The following is a 22,866-nucleotide window of genomic DNA, read 5'->3' on the forward strand; positions in this document are numbered from 1 at the left end:
TCTAGATATCTAATGTACCACATGAAGACTATGATTATTGTTAATAGATAATATTGTATTGTATACTGGAAAATTGCTAAGAGTAGAGTTTGGGTTTTTACCACAAACACATACACAAAATATTCATGTGAGGTGATATGCTAAATCTGCTTGACTGAGGTAATCACTTCACTATGTACATGTATATTAAAACAATGTTTTACACCTTAAATATATACAATTTTATTTTATTTTATTTTATTTTATTTTTTTTTGAGACGGAGTCTCGCTCTGTCGCCCAGGCTGGAGTGCAGTGGCCGGATTTCAGCTCACTGCAAGCTCCGCCTCCCGGGTTTACGCCATTCTCCTGCCTCAGCCTCCCGAGTAGCTGGGACTACAGGCGCCCGCCACCTCGCCCGGCTAGTTTTTTTTTTTGTATTTTTTAGTAGAGACGGGGTTTCACCGTGTTAGCCAGGATGGTCTCGATCTCCTGACCTCGTGATCCGCCCGTCTCGGCCTCCCTAAGTGCTGGGATTACAGGCTTGAGCCACCGCACCCGGCAAATATATACAATTTTAAAGATGCATTTAAAAAAAAGCTAGGATATTCCAGACATATTTTGTTACTCATTTTGTATTCACCACAGTGTCAAAAGCACAACGCAAAGGATTGTTGTTGTTTTTTTTGAGATGGAGTCTCGCTCTGTCGCCCAGGCTGGAGTGCAGTGGCGCAATCTCAGCTCACTGCAAGCTCCACCTCTCGGGTTCACGCCATTCTCCTGTCTCAGCCTCCCGAGTAGCTGGGACTACAGGCGCCCGCCACCACGCCCGGCTAATATTTTTGTATTTTTTAGTAGAGACGGGGTTTCACCGCGTTAGCCAGGATGGTCTCAATCTCCTGAGCTCGTGATCCGCCCCCCTCCCTCTCAAAGTGTTGAGATTACAGGCTTGAGCCGCCGCGCGCAGCCAATGCAAAGGTTTTTAAACAGACTCTCATTTAATTTTCACAGCCATCTCTGGAGTAGGTACTATTATGTATTATTATTATTATTTTGAGACGGAGTTTCACTCTGCCGCCCAAGCTGGAGTGCAGTGTGGCGCGATCTCGGCTCACTGCAACCTTCGCCTCCGGGGTTCAAGGAATTCTCCTGCCTCAGCCTCTGAGTAACTGGGACTAGCCACTACACCCGGCTAATTTTTGTATTTTTAGTAAAGACGGGGGTTTCACCACGTTGGTCAGGCTGATCTCGAACTCATGACCTCAGGTGATCCACCCACATTGGCCTCCCAAAGTGCTGGGATTACAGACGTGAGCCACCGCGCCTGGACTATTATTATTATTATTATTATTATTATTGTCGTTTTTACAGAGGAGAAAGCAGGAGCACCAAGAGGTAGGATAATTTGCTGGAAGACACACATAGCTTAGAAAGGGAAGCCGGGAGATAAGGGGAACAGCCCTTCAGAGCATTGCTCAGCCAAAATACTTGGCCAAGATCTCATCTCTGATACCAGGAATGATATAACCTTTATTAACTGTTTACCATGTACCAGGCACTAAGTTCAGTGATTTCTAAAGACATGTAATCCTCACAGCAACCATATGTGGGTCTGCTGTCATCCTGATTTGAGAGAGGCTGAAACTGAGGCTCAGAACAGGTACCTAGCTCAAATCTTACTAGAGAATTGGTAAAGTGTATATTCAAACCCAGGTCTTCCGACTGCGGGTTCCTAGTCCCCAGCCCCGCTCCACTATATCAGCCTCTGGTAGGAAGCAAGCCGCTAACTGTGGACTTTCGTCGCAGGGGTTTCGAGCCCAGGACACACCTGTACAGAACCCCCGCTAGCCCCGCCCCTTTCCCAGAGGAGACGTCCCCTCCACCAATCAGCGGCGCCGTGGGCGGGCCGCGGGCGCGCACGCTCCGGCCCCGCAGTTGAAGTGGCGAGAGCGCTCAGAGAAGCGACGCATAGCAGGCGGGGACGGAGCGGGTGCCTCAGTGTCCTTCCCCTCCCCTCTCCTGGCCTCGCCGTCCTCTCCCCGCAGCCGGACCGGAACTATGTGATCCCGGAAGTTCCGGGGCCTTTGCTGTGTGGGATAAACAGTAATGGCGGAGGCTGCAGCTCCCGGAACAACAGCCACAACATCAGGAGCAGGAGCGGCAGCGGCGGCGGCGGCAGCAGCCTCCCCCACCCCGATCCCCACAGTCACCGCCCCGTCCCTGGGGGCGGGTGGAGGGGGCGGCGGCAGCGACGGCAGCGGCGGCGGCTGGACTAAACAGGTCACCTGCAGGTAGGACGTTGCGCGGCGGAGCGCCGGCCGCGGGGAGGGGGCCGCGGGCGAAGCCTGCGGCGCGGGAGGGAGGAGGGCGGCCGGCCGGCGGCGAGAGGCGCGGGAAGGTGGGGACCGGCGTTGTCTCGACCTCTGCAGCCCTCGCGGCCCCCGCCGCCGCCGCCGCGTTCCCTCAGTCACTGCGTCAACCCCCGCTGGGCCGCGGAGACCTCATCGCTGTCCGCGGGGGCCTGGCGGTGCGCGATTGCTGCGGAGCCGCGGGACTGCACCGCCGCTTACTCTTCTCTGAGCGTTGCCTGAGCTGGCTGCGAGCGCATCGGGGAGAGGTGGGCTGGCTCCTCCCCTGCCGCTGGAAGGATGCCCCCGCCGCTGCCTCCGGCTTCCGGGGCTCGGGAGGTGGGCTCTTCCAGCCGGTCTCCCAGCGATCCTCTCCGGGCCTAGATACCCGGCCGAGGGCCCCAGCGAGCTTGCCTGGCTCCCGGCTCTCTTCTCCCTCCGTGCCATCCGTTTGTAACGTCTTTTCACGTCCCTCGGTCCCTCCGCCCCCCATCCTCCGCCCAACTGTGAGAAGAAGCTTTTGTATTTCTTCTTTGTATGTTTGTCGAGGTTGGCGGTGCTGAGCTTTGTCTTAGAAGCAGACGTTCGGGGGCCGGGGTCGTCTTCTCCACCCGCGGTTTTTTGAGCTGCAGATTATTACCCTCCCCCAGCGCTGTGTTCCTCTTTTGAAATTTACGCATCTTCTGAAGGGAGTGAAAGGGCTCTTCGCTCCCGGAAGAGAGAGGTTTGGTTTTGGTTTGATATGCGAGACTTAAATATTGGAAAAATTAAGGGATGGCGGTTGTATGGATGTGTACACTTGTAAAAAAAAAACTACCTAGCTCTACGCAGAAGAGGGCATTTAATTGTACGTTTTTTATATTCCAGTTTTTAAATAGTGATCAGTAGCGACTGTAAGCTTTTCTTTTTCTATCAGTTGAATAAATCAGCTGAAATGCCGGTTTTCACCTAGGTGGTGTAATTTAAATGCTAGTATGTAAAAACGATTCCTAATAAGAATTTGTAGTATTAAGGGTGAAATTTGAAACCTTCCCAGTCTTTGATGTGATACATTTATCCTGGCGACCTTCGAAGCTCTCTCAGCCTTTGATATGATACATTTGAGGTGTGAAGAATAAGCTTAGTTATTTTACATAATGGGATGTAGAAAGCAGAAACGCAATTTCAGATCACTTGTCTTATTCATCGGTGGATTGTAAAAGTGGAATATTGCAAGGAATGATGATTTTAAAGTTTCTACTCAAGAAGCAAATTATTTGAATATCTATTTCCCTTTTACAATGCTACAGTTGATCTATATGTGCTAGTTACATTTTTTAAAAATTGAAGCCGGCCTGTCGGGGTGGCCAGGTCGGCGCGGTGGCTCACGCCTGTAATCCCAGCATTTTGGGAGGCTGAGGCGGATCGCCTGAGGTCAGGAGTTTGAGACCAGTCTGGCCAACATGGTGACCTGTCTCTACTAAGAATATGAAAATTAGGCCAGGCACGGTGGCTCACACTTCCAATCCCAGCAGTTTGGGAGGCCAAGGCAGGTAGATCACGAGGTGAGGAGTTCAAGACCAGGCTGGCCAAGATGGTGAAACCCTGTCTCTACTAAAAATACAAAAAACATTAGCCGGGCGTGGTGTCAGGCCCCTGTAATCTCAGCTGCTCGGGAGGCGGAGGCAGGGTAGTTGCTTGAACCCAGGAGGCGGAGGTTGCGGTGAGCCGAGATCACACCACTTCACTCCAGCCTGGGTGAAAGTGAAACTGTCAAAAGAAAGAAAAGAAAGAGCTTAGATTTACTAGTTTTTGGGGTTTTTTAGTATAGCTTTTGCTTGAGACTTTTTTTGTTGTTGTGCAGATTACTTGATAGGTCTGGGATTTTAGTGTTTGACATTGTTTTCATTTGTTCTAGGTACCAACATGATCTCTTACTAAAAACTATTTTCTCCTTTAGATAGAGGAATGTCAACTATGATCTTTTTTTTTTTTTTCTTTTTGAGACAGTTTCCCTCTTGTTGCCCAGGTTGGAGTGCAAAGGTGTGCTCTCAACTCACCACAACCCCTGCCTCCCAGGTTTAATTGATTCTCCTGCCTCAGGCTCTGGGATTACAGATGCCTCAGTAGCTGGGATTACAGGCATGCACCACCACACCCGGCTAGTTTTGTATTTTTAGTAGAGACGGGGTTTCGCCATGTTGGCAAGGCTGGTCTTGAACTCCCAACCTCAGGTGATCTGCCCCCCTCGGCCTCCCAAAGTGCTGGGATTAGAGGCGTGAGCCACTGCACCCGGCCTAACTATGATCTTTATTATACACTTTGAGCTTTCTGAGAAGAGCAGGGCCCTATTTTATCTGCAGGACTTTCTTTCCTCAGTTCCTGGCATAGAGCAGATACTCAGTAAATGCTTGAATGATGTTGATAAAGCCATACCTAGAATTACCCACTTTAACAGGAACTTTGTAAGATTCTTCTCCTTCCATTTAAAAAAAAATTGTAAATTACTAAAGACAAAGTACTTAATAGAACACATGTGTGTCTTTCTTTTTTTCTTTCTTTCTTTTTTTTTTTTGAGACGGAATCTCGCTCTGTTGCCCAGGCTGGAGTGCAGTGGCAAGATCTCCGCCCACTGCGACTTCTGCCTCCCGGGTTCAAGCGATTCTCCTGCCTCAGCCTTCTGAGTAGCTGGGATTATGCCCGGCCACATGTGTATCTTTCTGGAACTTACGTTATTCAATCATTCAGTAAGTAAACATTGCACGCCAGCAATGGGAGACACAATATTAGGTGCTCGAGAGTGCAGATGTGTATACTGTATTATAAATAAACATTTTCAGTATGTTTGCTAGGTAAACGTCCCCTAAAGAGAATCAGGTTAGAGGTGTGGTTTAGTGTTTGTGCTGATTTCTCCCTATAGCACATCTCTCCTGTATCTAGGAATTTGACTAAAGCTGTTTTCTTCACTTAGGGTGTAATCCTCTTAAGTTAGTTTTGATTAGAATGTTTTTAATTGCTCGGAATCACCTGTATTTTCTTACTGGTTACATTTTTTCTGATGTTTCTCCTGAGGTTTTCATTGTGTTTTATTTCTGCCGCTTAAGTAACCTAAGAATACCTTCGCTCAGAAACTGTGTTATGCTGCCACCACCAGGCTGTTTTTCATATCTTTTATTAGAGAAATACTAAGAAATAGAAATATGCTCATTGCATCTGCTACCTTGAGTTACCTTGAGTGTGTGCAGTTAGAACAGTTAATACTTAAAGAGAAGTTGTAATTCGAATTTAGACCCCGCTTTATTAGAGTGCTGCCTCAGCCTCCCGAGGACCTGGGATTACAGGTGCGTGCCATCACGCCTGGCTAATTATTTGTATGTTTAGTAGAGAAGGGGTTTCACCATGTTGCCCAGGCTGGTCTTGAACTCCTGACCTCAGGTGATCCACCTGCCTCAGCCTCCCGAATTCCTGGGATTACAGGCAGGAGCCACCTGGCCTCAAAAGTTTTGAAAAATGTGGTTAACATAACTTAAAAATCGGCTGGGCATGGTGGCTTACACCTATTAATTCCAGCACTTTGGGAGGCCAAGGCAGGCAGGTGACAGAGCGAGACTTCATCTCAAAAAAAAAAAAAAAAAGAAAGAAAGAAGGAAATTCTTTATCTGAGTGCTGTGATGTCCGTAGTGAAATTTATTACTTGGAAACTACCTAGTGATTGTGAGAGGAAATAAGTAATAAATATTTAGATGGTATTAAAAAGGTTATGCAGCTGGGAAAGAAAAATTTGCTACTGGTACCGTGATTCATCATCACATCTAGCTGTCTTCTACAGCCTTTCATTCTTTTTTTTGGAGACGGAGTCTCAGTGGCGTGATCTTGGCTCACTGCAACCTCTGGGCCCCCCACCCACCGCGGGTTCAAGCAATTCTCCTGCCTCAGCCTCCTGAGTAGCTGGGACTACAGGTGCGTGCCACCATGCCTGGCTAATTTTTTTTTTTTGTATTTTTAGTAGAGACAGGGTGTCACAGTGTTAGCCAGGATGGTCTCGATCTCCTGACCTCATGATCCATTTCCCTCAGCCTCCCAAAGTGCTGGGATTACAGGTGTGAGCCACCATGCCTGGCCTAATTTTTGTATTTTTAGTAGATAGAGGGTTTCACCATGTTGGCCAGGCTGATTTTGAACACCTGACCTCTGGTGATCTACCCGCCTCAGCCTCCCAAAGTGCTGGGATTACAGGTGTGAGCCACCGGGCCCACCCTACGGCCTTTTATTCTTTCTTTTTTTTTTTTTTATTTCCGGATCTCAGATGATCCGCCCAATTTAACCTCCCAAAGTGCTAGGAATACAGGCGTGAGCCACCACCCAGGCTCTTCTACCTTTTTCTTTTTCTTCTCTCTCTCTCTTTTTGTAATCTAAGATGGGGTTTTGCTCTTGTTGCCCAGGCTAGAGTGCAGTGGTACAATATTGGCTCAGTGCAGTCTCAGCTCCCTGCAGCCGCTGCCTCCTGGGTTCAAGTGATTCTCCTCTCTCAGCCTCCTGAGTAGCTGGGATTACAGGCTTGTGTCACCACGCTCAGCTGATTTTGTATTTTCAGTAGGAACGGGTTTCACCATGTTGGTCAGGCTAGTCTCGAACTCCCAACCTCAGGTGATCCACCTGCCTTGGCCTCCCAAAGTGCTAGGATTACAGGCAGGAGCCACCGCGCCCAGCCTTCTGCCTTTATCTAACAAGTACATGTTATGTGGACAGATAGTAGGAGATAAAAGGGGGAATAAACCGGTCTTTACCCATCAGGAATTTATAATCTAGTTTGATAAACAGTGTACTCACTCATTAAAAGTTAAATATCAAAGTAAGAAATGTCACTGCAGATGAATTGATTAAATGCCATATCTATAATTTATAGAAGTTCCTAAAGAGGTTGTTAAGATGCCTAGAGATGCTCTGAGGGTGCTGTTTGGTTCTCTTGTACCCTTACAGGGTAACCTGGCAGTTTGTTTTCTATCTTAGCAGCCACTATTAGTTTTCTAAGAGGCACAGCAGCAGGGGGATTCTAGTAAATTTTGTCTTTATTACTGGACAGTGTCTCTCATGGAGTCAGAGTCTGCACGGTGGAAGGAACTTCAGAAGTAATACATGGCCCAGGCTTTCACTGAAGGCAAACTCAACTTGGGTAGTGACGTTAAGGTGAATTTGGATGATGTGTTTTTTTTCGGTGGTGTCATTTAAAAACAAGACACCTACTTATATTCATTGGTTTTTGTTTGGAGGAGAAATTCTTTGACGTAGACTATCTTTTTTTTTTACTTTTTCTTTCTTTTTGAGGTGGAGTCTCTCTCTGTTGCCCAGGCTGGAGTGCAGTGACTCAGTGGCGTGATCTCAAGCCCAGGAATCTGAGGCCTGCCTATGCAACATAGCGAGACACCCATCTCTACAAAAAATTAAATTTGAGGGTTACTTGTTTAACATCCATAGATAATACACCTAGACATTTCTGAACTAGGAAGACAGAAAAGCCCTACCCAATTTTCTTTTTAAGGTAGAGTCTCGCTCTGTTGCCCAGGCAGGAGTGTAGTCGCAGGCTCTTGGCTCACTGCAACCTCCGCCTCCCGGGTTCAAGCGATTCCCCTGCCTCAGCGTCTGAGTAGTTGGGATTATAGGCGCCTGCCACCACGCCCGGCTAATTTTTTGTATTTTTAGTAGAGATAGTGTTTCACCATATTAGTCAGAATGGGCTTGATCTCCTGACCTCCCAATCTGTCCACCTCAGCCTCCCAAAGGTGCTGGGATTGCAGACATGAGGCACCCAGCCCGGCCCTTTCTTTGTGTTTATTTCGTATGTTTATGTATTTGATGGTTGAATATATTAGCCATGAATACTAATTGGTTTTAATCTTTTCAAGGATTGATTTTAATCTAGTTTTGTGTTCCTTTGTCTCACAGGTATTTTATGCATGGGGTTTGTAAGGAAGGAGACAACTGTCGCTACTCGCATGACCTCTCTGACAGTCCGTATAGTGTAGTGTGCAAGTATTTTCAGCGAGGGTACTGTATTTATGGAGACCGCTGCAGGTAAGAATTTGTTTATAAATTTCTTCAGGGGTGGGTTGGAGGAAAAATGTAAAAGATGTAATTCTGATAGCTTTATATGTCATTGATTAAAAATAATGCTTTGAAAATGACTCTTGACTGGGCAGTGGCTCATGCCTATAATCCCAGCACTTTGGGAGGCTGAGGTAGGAGGATTGCTTGAGCTTGGAAGTTTGAGACCAGCCTGGGTAACCTAGTGAGACCTCGTGTCTACAAAATATAGAAAAATTAGCTGGGCATGGTGGTGTGTGTCTGTAATCCCAGCTACTTTGGAGGCTGAAGCAGGAGAATTGCATGAACCCGGGAGATGGAGGTTGCAGTGAGCCAAGAGCCTGCCACTACACTCCAGCCTGGGCAACAGAGCGAGACTCTACCTTAAAAAGAAAATTGGGTAGGGCTTTTCTGTCTTCCTAGTTCAGTAATGTCTAGGTGTATTATCTATGGATGTTAAACAGGTAACCCTCAAATTTAATTTTTTGTAGAGATGGGTGTCTCGCTATGTAGCGTAGGCTGGTCTCAGATTCCTGGGCTCAAACAGTCTTCCTGCCTTGGCCTCGGAAAAGTGTTGGGATTACAGGCATGAGCCACGGAACCTGACCCACCCCCAAATTGAGTAACTTAAAACAGTGAACATTTATTATCTCAGTTTCTGGGGTTGTGGATTCTGTGAGTGCCTTAGCTGGATAGTTCTAGCTCAGAGACTCTTAAGAGATGGCAGTCAAAATTTTAGCAAGGGTAGTAGTCATCTGAAGACTTGATGAGGACTCCAGGATATATATATATATATATATTTTTTTTTCTTCTTTCTTTTTTTTGTGAGACTGAGTCTCGTTCCTCTGTCACCCAGGCTGGAGTGCAGTGGCAAGATCTGGGCTCACTACAACTTCCACCTCCCAGATTCAAGCAATTCTCCTGCCTCAGTTTCCCGAGTAAGATGGGATTACAGCTGTGTGCCACCATGCCCGGCTAATTTTTTTATATTTTTGGTAGCGACAGGGTTTGATCATGTTGGCCAGGCTAGTCTCAAACTCCTGACCTCAAGTGATCTGCCCACCTCGGCCTCCCAAAGTGCTAGGATTACAGGCATGAGCCACGATGCCCAGCCAGGATTGTTTTTTTTTGTTTTGTTTTGTTTGGTTTTTTGTTTGTTTGGTTTGGTTTAAGACAGTCTTTCTCTTGTCACCCAGGCTGGAGTGCAATGGCACGATATCGGCTCACTGCAACCTCCGGCTCCCAGGTTCAAACAATTCTTCTGCCTCAGCCTCCTGAGTAGCTGGGATTACAGGCATGCACTGCCACGCCCAGCTAATTTTTGTATTTTTAGTAGTGACGGGGTTTTCAACCTTGTTGAAAGCATGGTCTCGATCTCCTGACCAGACCACACCAGCCTCCCAAAGTGCTGGGATTAAATAGGCATGAGCCATCACGCCCGGCCCACACACCCCACTAACTTTTGTATTTTTAGTAGAGAGGGTGTTTCACCATGTTGGCCAGGCTGGTCTCAACACTTGCGCTCAGGCAGTCTGCCTGCCTGCCTCTGCCTCCCAAAGTGCTGGAATTACAGACCTGAGCCACCATGCCTGGCCCACATGGGCCTTTTCATAGGGATGCTTTAGTGTCCTTTCTGCTTAGCAGCTAGCTTTCCCCAGAGCAAACAATTTAACAGAGGAGACAAGGAGACACCACAGTGCCTTTTATGACCTAGTGTCAGGAGTCATGTAGTGTCACTTCCACTGATTCTGGACTAAGTCCAGCCCACATGTAAAGGGAGAGGATTGGGCTCCAACTTTTGAAGGGAGACATGTCAAGGAGTTTTGGACATACTTGAAACCACTACCCTCGGTAAGACTTGACAGTGTTATAGTCAATGTTTTTTGTTGTTGTTGAGATGGAGTCTTGCTGTCTCGCCCAGGCTGGAGTGCAGTGGCGCGATCTCAACTCACTGCAGCCTCCGCCCCCTGGGTTCATGCCATTCTCCTGCCTCAGCCTGCCGAGTAGCTGGGACTACAGGCGCCCGCCACCTCGCCAGGCTAATTTTTTGTGTTTTTAGGGGTGGGGTTTCTTTTTTTTTTTTTTTTTTTTTTGAGGCGGAGTCTCTGTCGCCCAGGCTGGAGTGCAGTGGCCGGATCTCAGCTCACTGCAAGCTCCGCCTCCCGGATTTACGCCATTCTCCTGCCTCAGCCTCCAAGTAGCTGGGACTACAGGCGCCTGCCACCTCGCCCGGCTAGTTTTTTTGTATTTTTAGTAGAGACGAGGTTTCACCCTGTTAGCCAGGATGGTCTCGATCTCCTGACCTCGTGATCCGCCCGTCTCGGCCTCCCAAAGTGCTGGGATTACAGGCTTGAGCCACCGCGCCCGGCCGAGGTGGGGTTTCAATGTGTTAGCCAGAATGGTCTTGATCTCCTGACCTCGTGATTCCCCCATCTCGGACTCCCAAAGGACTGGGATTACAGGCGTGAGCCACCACGCCTGGCGTCATAGTCACTTTAACTGTCATTATCAGAAAATCTAGTGTGAGTCACTGGGTTCAAATGATTAGAGTTCAGAACCTGACATTATTGATGGGGTGGGATATTAATATTAAGTCATCCCACATCTGTTTATTAGAGAGTCCAGTCAAGATGGGGGGGAAGAGAAGATCTTTTTCAAATGACTGTGTAGGATTTCAGAAGTTGATCCCATGAAAACTTTGTTTAGTTGTTACTCATTTTGCCCTCTGCTAATTTGTCATTAGAGTATTGCTGGAAAGGGGGAAAAGTGACACAGAGACATTATTCTCAAACTCTCTACCAGGTATGTCTTTTTTTTTTTTTTTTTTTTTTTTTTTTGAGACAGTCTTACTCTGTCACCAGGCTGGAGTGCTGTGGCATGATCTCGACTCACTGCAACCTCCGACTCCCTGGTTCAAGCAATTCTCCTGCCTCAGCCTCCCGAGTAGCTGGGATTACAGGCATGCGCCACCATGCCCGGCTAATTTTTGTATTTTTAGTAGAGAGAGAGTTTCACTGTGTTGGCCAGGCTGGTCTCGAACTCCTAACCTCAGGTGATCCACCTGCCTTGGCCTCCCAAAGTGCTGGGATTACAGGCGTGAGCTACGGCGCCCAGCCTCTCCACTAGGCATGTCTTCTGCAGTCCCAATATAAAAGGCAGAAAAAGTAGTGAGAACTTTACCCTACAATGATGAATGGGGCAATCTTTGTGGTGGTACAGTCTCTGCAGGTATTGAGGCTAATTGTAGGGGAGCTGTGTTCCTTGAACTGGGTTCCAGTCTTTTGAGAGTTACTGCCAACTGTTACTGGGGCAGGAGGAGTTGAATATTGATGAGAGTGAAGAATCCAACCTCCCAAGCAGAGGGATGAGAATAGACTTTGAGATAGAATCAGAAGGCTATAGTTAATTAGCATTTGGTCCCTATTTCAGAAGTGCTCATCTGAATGGACTGTGTGGATAAGTGAATGGAAAAATTGAAGGTTAAATTGAAGAAATCTGTGCTAAGCCCTAGGCTTTGCATATTAACCAGCTTATTTTTCAGGCAACTTTGCCAGCCCCAAATAGTTTTGAGACCAGAAGAAATTAGGTAGGTTCCCTATTTTGGTAAGCCTCTGATATTGAGGCAGATGCACATGGCTCAACTTCAAAGTTGAAAGGGACTGGGCACGGTGGCTCACACCTATAATCCGCGCACTTTGGGAGGCTGAGGCGGGTGGATCACTTGCGGTCAGGATTTTAAGACCAGCCTGGTCAACATGGTTAAACCCTGTCTCTACTAAAAGTATAAATATTAGCTGGGCATAGTGGCATGTGCCAGTAATCCCAGCTATTTGGGAGGCTGAGGTGGGAGAATCACTTGAACCCCGGAAGGTGGAGTTTGCAGTGAACACGATGGTGTGAACACGACTTACTACAACCACCACCTTTGGCTAAGTTTTTTGTTTTGTTTGTAGAGACAGGGTCTCCCTCTCTCATCCAGGTTGGTCTCAAACTCCTGGCCTCAACTGATCCTCCCACCTTTGCCTCCCAATATGCCGGGATCATAGATGTGAACCCACTGGGCCTCCTGACCTCTTAGTTTTCTTTTTAATAAGGATATAGCTGCCTCTTTTCTTTTCTTTTCTTTTCTTTTTTTTTTGAGACAGAGTCTCGCTCTGTCGCCCAGGCTGGAGTGCAGTGGCACGATCTCAGCTCACTGCAAGCTCCGCCTCCCAGGTTCATGCCATCCTCCTGCCTCAGCCTCCCGAGTAGCTGGGACTACAGGCACCCGCCTCCATGCCCAGCAAATTTTTTGTATTTTTAGTAGAGATGGGGTTTCACCGTGTTAGCCAGGGTATTCTCAATCTCCTGACCTTGTGATCCCCTTGTTTTGGCCTCCCAACATGCTGGGATTACAGGCGTGAGCCACCGCCCCCGGCCGTAGCTGCCCCTTTTCTAAAACTCTTTAAAGGATGAGCCAGAATGGAGCTGGGTTTAGATCTCATAGCATACAGTGAAAGAAAGAGAAACTATAGTAGTCTACTTGAAAGTTTGGTGATAATTGTTGATTACTGGCTGATATGGGTGATTATTAAAAGATGATTATGGACTAGCTAAAGAAGGAATCTTAAAGAAAGGCTTGCTCTGTGATTGTTTCCTATTAAAATTATATCTAGGAACTTAAACCTACTTCTTACTCTTTTTTTTTTTGAGATGGAGTCTTGCTCTGTCGCCAGGCTGGAGTGCAGTGGTGTGATCTTAGCTCACTGCAGTCTCCACTTCCTGGGTTCAAGCGATTCCCCGACCTCAGCCTCCTGAGTAAGTGGGACTACAGGTGCCCACCACCATGCCCAGCTAATTTTTTTTTGTATTTTAGTAAAGACAGGGTTTCACCATGCTGGCCAGGATGGTCTCGTTCTCCTGACCTGGTGATCCACCCGCCTTGGCCTCCCAAAGGGCTGGGATTACAGGCATGAGCCACCACGCCTGGCCACCTACTTCTTACTCTTAGTGTTGGGATCCTTTTATGTAACTTCCTCAATGCCCTGGGATTTCCCTCTTCATAGAGGGAGTAGATCATTGATAATGAAGGATAGCATCATAGCCACAACAGTTCAGAGGATTTTCTGCATCAATGTTTTGTAATGATGGTGCTGTTGTTTAGTGAGGCCAGTTCTTTGTTGCTGTTTTGGGACTGTTCTTTTTTTTTTTTTTTTTTTGAGACGGAGTCTCTCTCTGTCACCCAGGCTGGAGTGCAGTGGCCGGATCTCAGCTCACTGCAAGCTCCGCCTCCCGGGCTCACGCCATTCTCCTGCCTCAGCCTCCCCAGTAGCTGGGACTACAGGCGCCTGCCACCTCGCCCGGCTAGTTTTTTGTAATTTTTAGTAGAGACGGGGTTTCACCGTGTTAGCCAGGATGGTCTTGATCTCCTGACCTCGTGATCCGCCCATCTCGGCCTCCCAAAGTGCTAGGATTACAGGCTTGAGCCACCGCGCCCGGCCGGGACTGTTCTTTGGGACTGTTTTGCATATTGCAGATACCTAGTATTCTCCCAGAATGCCATTATAATTCCCAGTCTTTGTTTCTGGACACCCTCTGGGGAAAGGGGCGATATTGTCTTGGTTGACTTCTTTCTTTTTTTTTAGACAGTCTTGCTGTGTCGCCCAGACTAGAGTGTAGTGGCCCAGTGACACAACCTCCACCTTCCTCCTCAGCCTCCCAAGTAGATGGAATTACAGGCGTGTGCCACCATGCCTGGCTAAATTTTGTATTTTCAGTAGAGATGGGGTTTCAGTGTGTTGGCCAGGCTGGTCTCGAACTCCTGCCCTCAAGTGATCTGCCTGCCTTGGCCTCTCTAAGTCCTGGGGATTACAGGTGTGAACTACCGTGCCTGGGCTGGCTTGGCTGGCTTCTTGTTTGGAGTTTTGACTTTTGGACCAACTGAAGAATCTGATACTTTAAAATACTAAAGGCCACAGAAGCAATGGGGTGGGAGTTGTAAACCAACCAGGGAAAGAAAGAGTTGTCTTCGGCCGGGCGCGGTGGCTCAAGCCTGTAATCCCAGCACTTTGGGAGGCCGAGACGGGCGGATCACGAGGTCAGGAGATCGAGACCATCCTGGCTAACACGGTGAAACCCCGTCTCTACTAGAAATACAAAAAACTAGCCGGGCGAGGTGGCAGGTGCCTGTAGTCCCAGCTACTCGGGAGGCTGAGGCAGGAGAATGGTGTAAACCCGGGAGGCGGAGCTTGCAGTGAGCTGAGATCCGGCCACTGCACTCCAGCCTGGGCGACAGAGCGAGACTCCGTCTCAACAAAAAAAAAAAAAAAAAAAAAAAGAAAGAGTTGTCTTCTCTCACAGAGACAGAAAAATTGATTAAACTTCCTTACACATTTATAGCTAGGCTGGGCGGGGCAGATCACTTGAACCCAGGAGACCAATGTAGGCAACATGGCAAAACCCCGTATTTACAAAATAAAAATTAGCTGCGTGTGGTGGTGTGTACCTGTAGTCCTGGTTACTGGGGAGGCTGAGTGAGGTGGGAGGATCACCGGAGCCCAGGGAGGTTGAGTGCAGTGAATTGTGATCATGCCACTGCACTCCAGTCTGGGTGACAGAGCGAGACCTTGTCTCAAAGAAAACAAAAGATAGAGGCCGGGCGCGGTGGCTCAAGCCTGTAATCCCAGCACTTTGGGAGGCCGAGACGGGCGGATCACGAGGTCAGGAGATCAAGACCATCCTGGCTAACACGGTGAAACCCCGTCTCTACTAAAAAAAAAATACAAAAAGCTAGCCGGGCGAGGTGGTGGGCGCCTGTAGTCCCAGCTACTCGGGAGGCTGAGGCAGGAGAATGGCGGTAAACCCGGGAGGCGAAGCTTGCAGTGAGCTGAGATCCGGCCACTGCACTCCAGCCTGGGCGACAGAGTGAGACTCCGTCTCAAAAACAAAAAAGAAAAGAAAACAAAAGAAAGTGTGTAAAAATAATTAATTTTTTGTTTTTGGAAATTATCTTTTAAACCAGAGAGTTGTTTTGTTTTGTTTGTTTGCCCACCACCATACCCAGCTAATTTTTGCATTTTTAGTAGAGATGGGGTTTCACCACATTGGCCAGGCTGGTCTTGAACTCTTGACCTCTGGTGAAAGTGCTGGGATTATAGGTGTGAGCCACCACACCCAGCCGACTGCTTACTTTTGATTTTTTTCTTAGATATGAACATAGCAAGCCATTGAAACAGGAAGAAGCAACTGCTACAGAGCTAACTACAAAGTCATCCCTTGCTGCTTCCTCAAGTCTCTCATCGATAGTTGGACCACTTGTTGAAATGAATACAGGCGAAGCTGAGTCAAGAAATTCAAACTTTGCAACTGTAGGAGCAGGTTCAGAGGACTGGGTGAATGCTATTGAGTTTGTTCCTGGGCAACCCTACTGTGGCCGTAGTAAGTATTCTGAAGAAGAAAATAAGAGTTAGAGGGCTTGGATAGCAGTTCATCCATTTGCTTAGCTTTGACAACTTTCCCCTTTCTGATTCCATTCCTTTTTAAGTTTAATCTTAGTACAGTACTTTAGTTTGGATTACCTAAGATTTACAGATAGAGTGAAGGAAACTTTGAATCCCAGTGAAATGAATTCAGAATGTTTTGAAAAACTGAATCCTCTCTTTAATGAGTACTTTTTGAAATAAATTTCAGTTACCCAAGACGTAGATAAAGAAGCAGTGTTTTTTGTTTTGTTTTGTTTTGTTTTACAAGTCTAATCTTAGAAATACCAGTGTTAGAAAACATTCCTTTCTTTCAAGTGAAGAAATGAGTTCAATAGACTGTTTTGGTATTTAATTGCAGTTTTATTTTCATGTTTTGAAGTTAGATTCTCAGTTCCCTTATAGTTCATGTATCTGCCTTATTGTTTGGACTTTTTTCACCCTCTTACACATTTTCAGCTGCACCTTCCTGCACTGAAGCACCCCTGCAGGGCTCAGTGACCAAGGAAGAATCAGAGAAAGAGCAAACCGCCGTGGAGACAAAGAAGCAGCTGTGCCCCTATGCTGCAGTGGGAGAGTGCCGATACGGGGAGAACTGTGTGTATCTCCACGGAGATTCTTGTGACATGTGTGGGCTGCAAGTCCTGCATCCGATGGATGCTGCCCAGAGATCACAGCATATCAAAGTAAGTCTTTAGGGAGTGTGTGTGTTATTAGGTGTGATAATCATTATTTGCCTTTTCACAGCATTGTGGGTTTATTTCAGAGAAACATTTGATGAATTGAATGGTTATCAGTGAGTAGGGAAGTTTTCCTTCCTTGGGCTTCTTGGATGCTTTATCAAGAAGTCCAGTGAACAAAATTAACTGGGCATGGAGGCGGGTGTCTGTAGTCCCAGCCACTTGGGAAGCTGAGGCAAGAGGATCGCTCAAGCCCGGGAGGTTGAGGCAAAAGAAAAAAAGAGGTCATACTTCCAGAACTTCAGACTATGGACTTCTAACATTTTTTTCCTCTTTTAAAAAATAATGTTTCTGAGATTCAAGCTGAATATATTTAATCTTTTGAAAATGCACATTTCATTGGTTTTTAGAATATTTACAGAGATGTGCAACCATTGCCATTGTACAAATTTTAGGATACTTTGATCATCCTACACCCATTAGCAGTCTTTGTTCCACCCTTCCTCCAGCTCCTGGCAATAACGAATGTGCTTTGTCTCTGGATTGGCCTATTGTGGACATTTCGTATAAATGGAATCCTGTAATGTGGTCCTTTGTGACTGGCTTCTTTCACTTAACGTACTGCTTTCAAGGTTCTCCGTGTGGTTGTGTGTATCTGTTCTTAGTTTTGATGGCTGAATTATTGTCATTGTATGGCTAGACCACATTTGTTTTTCCATTCATGAGTTGATGGACACTTAGGTCATTTCCAGTTTTTGGCTATTATGAATAAGGCTGCTAGGAATATTGGTATATAGATTTTTTTGTGAAGATGTGTTTTCAGTTCTCTTGGGTATATATACCTAGGAGTGGAATTGCTGGGTTACGTAGGAACTGTATGCTTTATGTTTTGAGAAACTGCCATACTTTTCCACAGTGGCTTTAGGATTTTACATTTCCAGCAGCAATGTATGGGAGCCAGGGTAGGTTCAGAAGACAGTGTATTACAAACTTTAAATTTATTGGAGCAAAGTTTGCTTCTAATCATTTCTGTCTCTTTTAAATTTCCATCTGTTTAAATTTGGTTGTAGGGGGTAAGGCATGTTATAAGGTAGACATAATTTGATCCCTATCTGTATGTTATAGCTATATATTGAAATAGTGGAACCTACCTCTGAATATATGGATTTTTTTTTTAAAGGTTTAGGAAAAGACATGTTTAGTGATGATGTGAGATTATGGATGACATTGCTTTTCTGTATTTTGTTTGTTTGTTTGAGACAGTCTTGCTTTGTCGCCCAGGCTGGAGTGTAGCAGCATAATCTCGGCTCACTGCAGCCTCTGCCTTCCTGGTTCAAGCCATTCTCCCACCTCAGCCTCCGGAGTAGCTGGGACTACAGGAGTGCACCACCACGCCCAGCTAATTTTTGTATTTTTAGTAGAGACGGGGTTTCGCCATGTTGGCCAGGATGGTCTCAAACTCCTGACCTCATGTGATCTACCCAACCTTGGACTTTTATAAGTTAAAATATGATGTCCACACAAAAATTGGTACATGAATGTTCTTGGCAACATTATTTATATAGCCCCAAAGTGGGCTAATCTATCAAGCTGAGTAGTTGAAAAATCTCGAAGATGTTTTTGTTTAAAAGCACAAGAGAGTTACGTGCCTGTCACCCTTATTTTCTGACAGGTTTTAAGTAGGGTCTTAACCTCATGTAGAAACCAGAAATAACAAACAGTATGGAAAACTGTCTTTAATATAGTTGAGCTCCAGGTTTGGGGCAGAGAAAATTGGGTAATTTTTCAGTTCCCAAAGTTGAGTCTTCCTAGTTTGATTTTCTAGCATTGTTAAGTACCACCGCAAAACAAACGAACAAACAAAAAACCCAAAAAACACCACACCTGTGTTTACTAGTCAGCAAAGCTAATTTTCTTGTCAGCTCGGGAACACTGTTTCTTCAGTTGACTGTTTGGTTCTTTGAACGTGCATCATTAACTGTTGCTCAAGTTTTTCAGGATTCAATGACTCGATTCCACTTGTTTTCTCTCCACCTTCTCTAGTCGTGCATTGAGGCCCATGAGAAGGACATGGAGCTCTCATTTGCTGTGCAGCGCAGCAAGGACATGGTGTGTGGGATCTGCATGGAGGTGGTCTATGAGAAAGCCAACCCCAGCGAGCGCCGCTTTGGGATCCTCTCCAACTGCAACCACACCTACTGTCTCAAGTGCATTCGCAAGTGGAGGAGTGCTAAGCAATTTGAGAGCAAGATCATAAAGTGAGACTCCTCCCCAGTCTTCATTTGTGCTTTCTCTTTTGGGGAAGAATTTAGTAACTTGTGCCAACTTTCAACCAGATGGACCGCATTTAAATGCATGCATTTTATCTTGAAACTGGGATATTCTAATGGGGATTTCTTCTTTGTATGCCAGCTAGCTTCTAGGTTAGTTGGTCTATATCTACTTTTATTTGAATGAGGAAACCTTGTGTATCAGTTAGTAGAATCTTCGTGCTTTTTCTGAGGAGATTGTGTTTAATGGATTATTAGCCAGTTTAGGCTCAGTGAACAAACTGATCTAGCTCTGAATGTATGTTTCCTGACATTTTACATTTTCCACTTTCCTATTCCATTCATTAAGCTAGCCAATAATCCACCATCCTTTAAAGATTGTTCTCATAACTGAACAAAAACCACATAATCTAAACAGAGCAAAGCTACAAGAAATAAATTTATTTAAACGAAAGAAAAAGGAGTCTGTGTGAAATGTCTTCTTTTGTTTTTGTTTTCTACCTAAGTTATATTTAAAAAAAAAAAAAAAGAACTGGCTAGCCATTGAGTTGGATTTATAAAGGAGGTTGTTTTGCTTGAAAGAAATGGTCAGTTGTGTGACAGTATGTGGAACCCTTTCAGGAAATGCCCACGTGCCTTTCAGTTTAGTCTTTAAGTCTGGAGGCGACACACCAGGGTGTGTCCTTGAAGAGTGGGCCTGTGAAAGGGGAATTTGCATTGCAGCCTGTTCATTGTTTCCCAGGTCCTGCCCAGAATGCCGGATCACATCTAACTTTGTCATTCCAAGTGAGTACTGGGTGGAGGAGAAAGAAGAGAAGCAGAAACTCATTCTGAAATACAAGGAGGCAATGAGGTATGAGCACTGCAGCCTTTTCTCAAGCGAAGAGCCCAACAGAGCTTGGGTTCACTTTGAAAAGAATGGTGCTGCATTATACACTCCTACCTCCTTCCTACCCTTCTTTGACTTCCCAGGAGAATTTATTTTGTCACCCTGATAACACTTAACCCAGTACGTATCTTGCTATAACACAGTCCTTGGGGTCCATACCAAGGGACTGTGTTATAAAGAGGTCTCTATTGTTGACAAGTAAGGCCCCACGAGTGGGGTTCTACGTTATTCTGAATCCATGTCATAGCTGTCCTATGTTCTTGTGTGTTGGCTTTCTAGAAGATTTTCTCTCTATGGCATCTGCAGAGCTATTAACCAGCATAGACTTGAACAGAGTTACCGGTTTCTAGTTAGTGTTTCTTGCATTGGCACACACATGTTCATAAGAACACATCTTGGGGAGGGCTGTAAGCTGACATACTGGTTCTAGTCCCTACCTGTTTAAAGAAACCCCGGATGATAGTCAAATACAGACCTGAAATCCACTGTGAATAAGGGTTGCGATATTTTCCTTTCCAGCAACAAGGCGTGCAGGTATTTTGATGAAGGACGTGGGAGCTGCCCATTTGGAGGGAACTGTTTTTACAAGCATGCGTACCCTGATGGCCGTAGAGAGGAGCCACAGAGACAGAAAGTGGGAACATCAAGCAGATACCGGGTAACTCTCACTGTTTTCTTAAAAGAGGGGAAATTCCAAGGTATCAGTTGAGTCCTGCACATACTGGGGTAGGGGAAGGAAAAGGTTAACGCTCAGGTCTGGGAGCCAAAGTGTAGAGTATTAAAGGAGGAAACAAACCTCAGAAACCTGGGAGGGATAGGAAAGGAAAAAATGTGTGTTAAAGTTCTAGCCTAAACGATTTCCATCGAGTAACCATAGGGGAGGAAGTGGTAAATGGAAACCCTAACTAAGAAGTCTGGTTCGTCATGCCCTCTGGTGTGCTGGACGTTTTGCCTTATAAACAACAGGATAGAAGATACTGCTCGACAGTGCCATCCCTATCATGGCCTTGTTTTTTACAGGCCCAACGAAGGAACCACTTCTGGGAACTCATTGAGGAAAGAGAGAACAGCAACCCCTTTGACAACGATGAAGAAGAGGTTGTCACCTTTGAGCTGGGCGAGATGTTGCTTATGCTTTTGGCTGCAGGTGGGGATGACGAACTAACAGACTCTGAAGATGAGTGGGACTTGTTTCATGATGAGCTGGAAGATTTTTATGACTTGGATCTATAGCAACCTTGCGTGGCGTGTGAACTGGTCCGCTGACCCCAGACAGCAGCTGTGCCCTGTGGTGGTGTGGCAGGGCCTGTGTTCTCTCCTAGGCAGGCCTCTCAACTCCAGGTGCTGTCCTAAGAATTTTTACCCAGGGCCTGTCTTCTCAACCCCTCACCTTTCCCTGAGGAGTGTGTTGTTTTCCCTGTTGAAAAAAGTTACAAAAATAAATCTTAAAAGTTAGTTTTTTGTAACACAAATTTAACTGTCAGACAGTTAGTGTAGGTGTGTTGCGTCATCTGTTTTCAACCAGATTGCGTTTATGGACTTTTCACACACTCATTTTGAGGACCCCAGGTTCAAAAGTAAAAGCAGTGGCCCTGCTTTGGGGTCCAAGAATAGGAGTGATGGGTGAAGGGACCTAAGCTGGCCAATAGCCCTCTGCCACAGACATGGGATGTGGATCCTTGAGGTTTCTGGTGAAATCTGCACATCTGTTTTTTTATCTGTTCCCTACCACGTGCACTTGTTCTGTGGTTTTGGTCTCTTGTTTAATTGCACACAAGTAATACTACTGGGTAACCAGAATCAGGTGTGAATGTGTTGAGATTTCTACTGTTTTGCATGATAGGAAAATTGAGAAAGAATACATATAAAAGATAAGAGAGGCATAACATCAATGCAGAGTTGGAAGTTGACTCCCAAGGGCTGACATGGTGTGTGTGAGTGTGGGTGTGTGATAAGCTTCTCATCCCTGCATAGATGCAGTATTCTTAGCCTTAGTAGAAAAACTTGGTTTAGTGGTTTAAGCCTTGTGTGACAGATAGATCTTAAAGGGCAAAGCAGTATATTGGTAGTTGTCAATATAGCAGTGCTAGCTCTGTCTATATCAATAGAGAAATCGGGTTAGCCATAGAGGTTAAAACTACCTGGTTATCCCATATATTAACACAAACTGGGTCTTGGATACACAGTTGTATTTAATGTTTTACGATATAGCCTTTCCAGTACTGGCACTTTCTGAGAAACCTTTGTCCTCATTTGGGGCATTTTGTTGTCGGGTTTTTAGTGTTTGTTTTTGTATTTGCCTCATTCCACCCCTGAGCTTTCAGGTAGACAGATGTGGTTCAAAACTCTGTTCTAAGGTGTTTATTGTAGTGGAATAATGGGTTTGCAGTGATAAGTCATACTTTGCCACCGAAGGGGAGGGCTTGGGAGAATCCCTGAGACTAGCTAAAGTTAAGTTGTTGGAAGAATTCCTTGATTGGAAATTTTGCCTTTGTGTTTTGTTGCTCTGTTTCCTGAAAGTAACTCGGGGATGCTCCTGGGTTGTCCATCTACTGCTTTGATTCCTTGGATCCCGCCCATTCTTTCACTTTAAGAAAAAACAAATAATTGTTGCAGAGGTCTCTGTATTTTGCAGCTGCCCTTTTGTAAGAAGCACTTTTCCCAAATAAAACAATTTAAAAAAAAAAGTTGGCTGTTCTGTGTAATGAGCTGTTTTGAAATGTGCCAATGTCAAAGAATAATGTTTTTCTTTCACTGACTCTTCGATTGGTCTCTTGTCAGGTATTCGTGAGGATAGGTAATTTGAGAAATGTGTGTGAGAGAGAAAGGGGAACCTTACCTAGCTGGGGTCATCAAACAATTCTATACTTGAAAATATTCAACACTAACACTGAGCCACCTGATCAGCAAAAGGCACCAGCAGTTTTCTGCCACCACACACTTGTGGTTGAACTTGCTTCGTGCCCTCAGATAACGGGGGAAGGTCATAACATAATTGTGTTTTGAAAGCTTATTGTTCTGCATCATTATTTTGTGAATTTTTAAGGCGTTTTCGTTATTGTGAATTTTTTGTGACTAAGAACCATTCTGCCATTCCCATGGAAGACCTTCAGGTTACCTTTTTTCCACACTTGTAAAAATAACTTCCTCGATTTTAATATTTATATTAAGAATTTATGGCCAGG

At 45.7% G+C, this 22,866-nt stretch overlaps 1 protein-coding gene across 2 annotated transcripts; it reads left to right on the forward strand.

Moving 5' to 3' along the window:
- Window positions 1–1,858: 1,858 nt before the first annotated feature.
- On the forward strand, window positions 1,859–22,357 carry MKRN1 (makorin ring finger protein 1). Of its 2 annotated transcripts, none has more exons than XM_030932466.1 (8): window positions 1,859–2,268; window positions 8,248–8,376; window positions 15,572–15,801; window positions 16,302–16,528; window positions 18,566–18,780; window positions 19,535–19,645; window positions 20,201–20,339; window positions 20,702–22,357. In XM_030932466.1, the coding sequence occupies exons 1-8, from the start codon at window positions 2,084–2,086 to the stop codon at window positions 20,912–20,914; spliced, it is 1,449 nt and encodes a 482-aa protein (XP_030788326.1). In that variant the 5' UTR covers window positions 1,859–2,083; the 3' UTR covers window positions 20,915–22,357. The 2 variants fall into 2 exon arrangements, with proteins under 2 accessions (XP_030788326.1, XP_030788327.1); XM_030932467.1 differs by lacking the exon at window positions 1,859–2,268 and adding an exon at window positions 2,443–2,831.
- The last annotated feature ends 509 nt before the right edge of the window (window positions 22,358–22,866 follow it).

This window comes from Rhinopithecus roxellana, chromosome 6 (genome assembly GCF_007565055.1).
Source record: "Rhinopithecus roxellana isolate Shanxi Qingling chromosome 6, ASM756505v1, whole genome shotgun sequence".
Classification (NCBI taxonomy): domain Eukaryota; kingdom Metazoa; phylum Chordata; class Mammalia; order Primates; family Cercopithecidae; genus Rhinopithecus; species Rhinopithecus roxellana.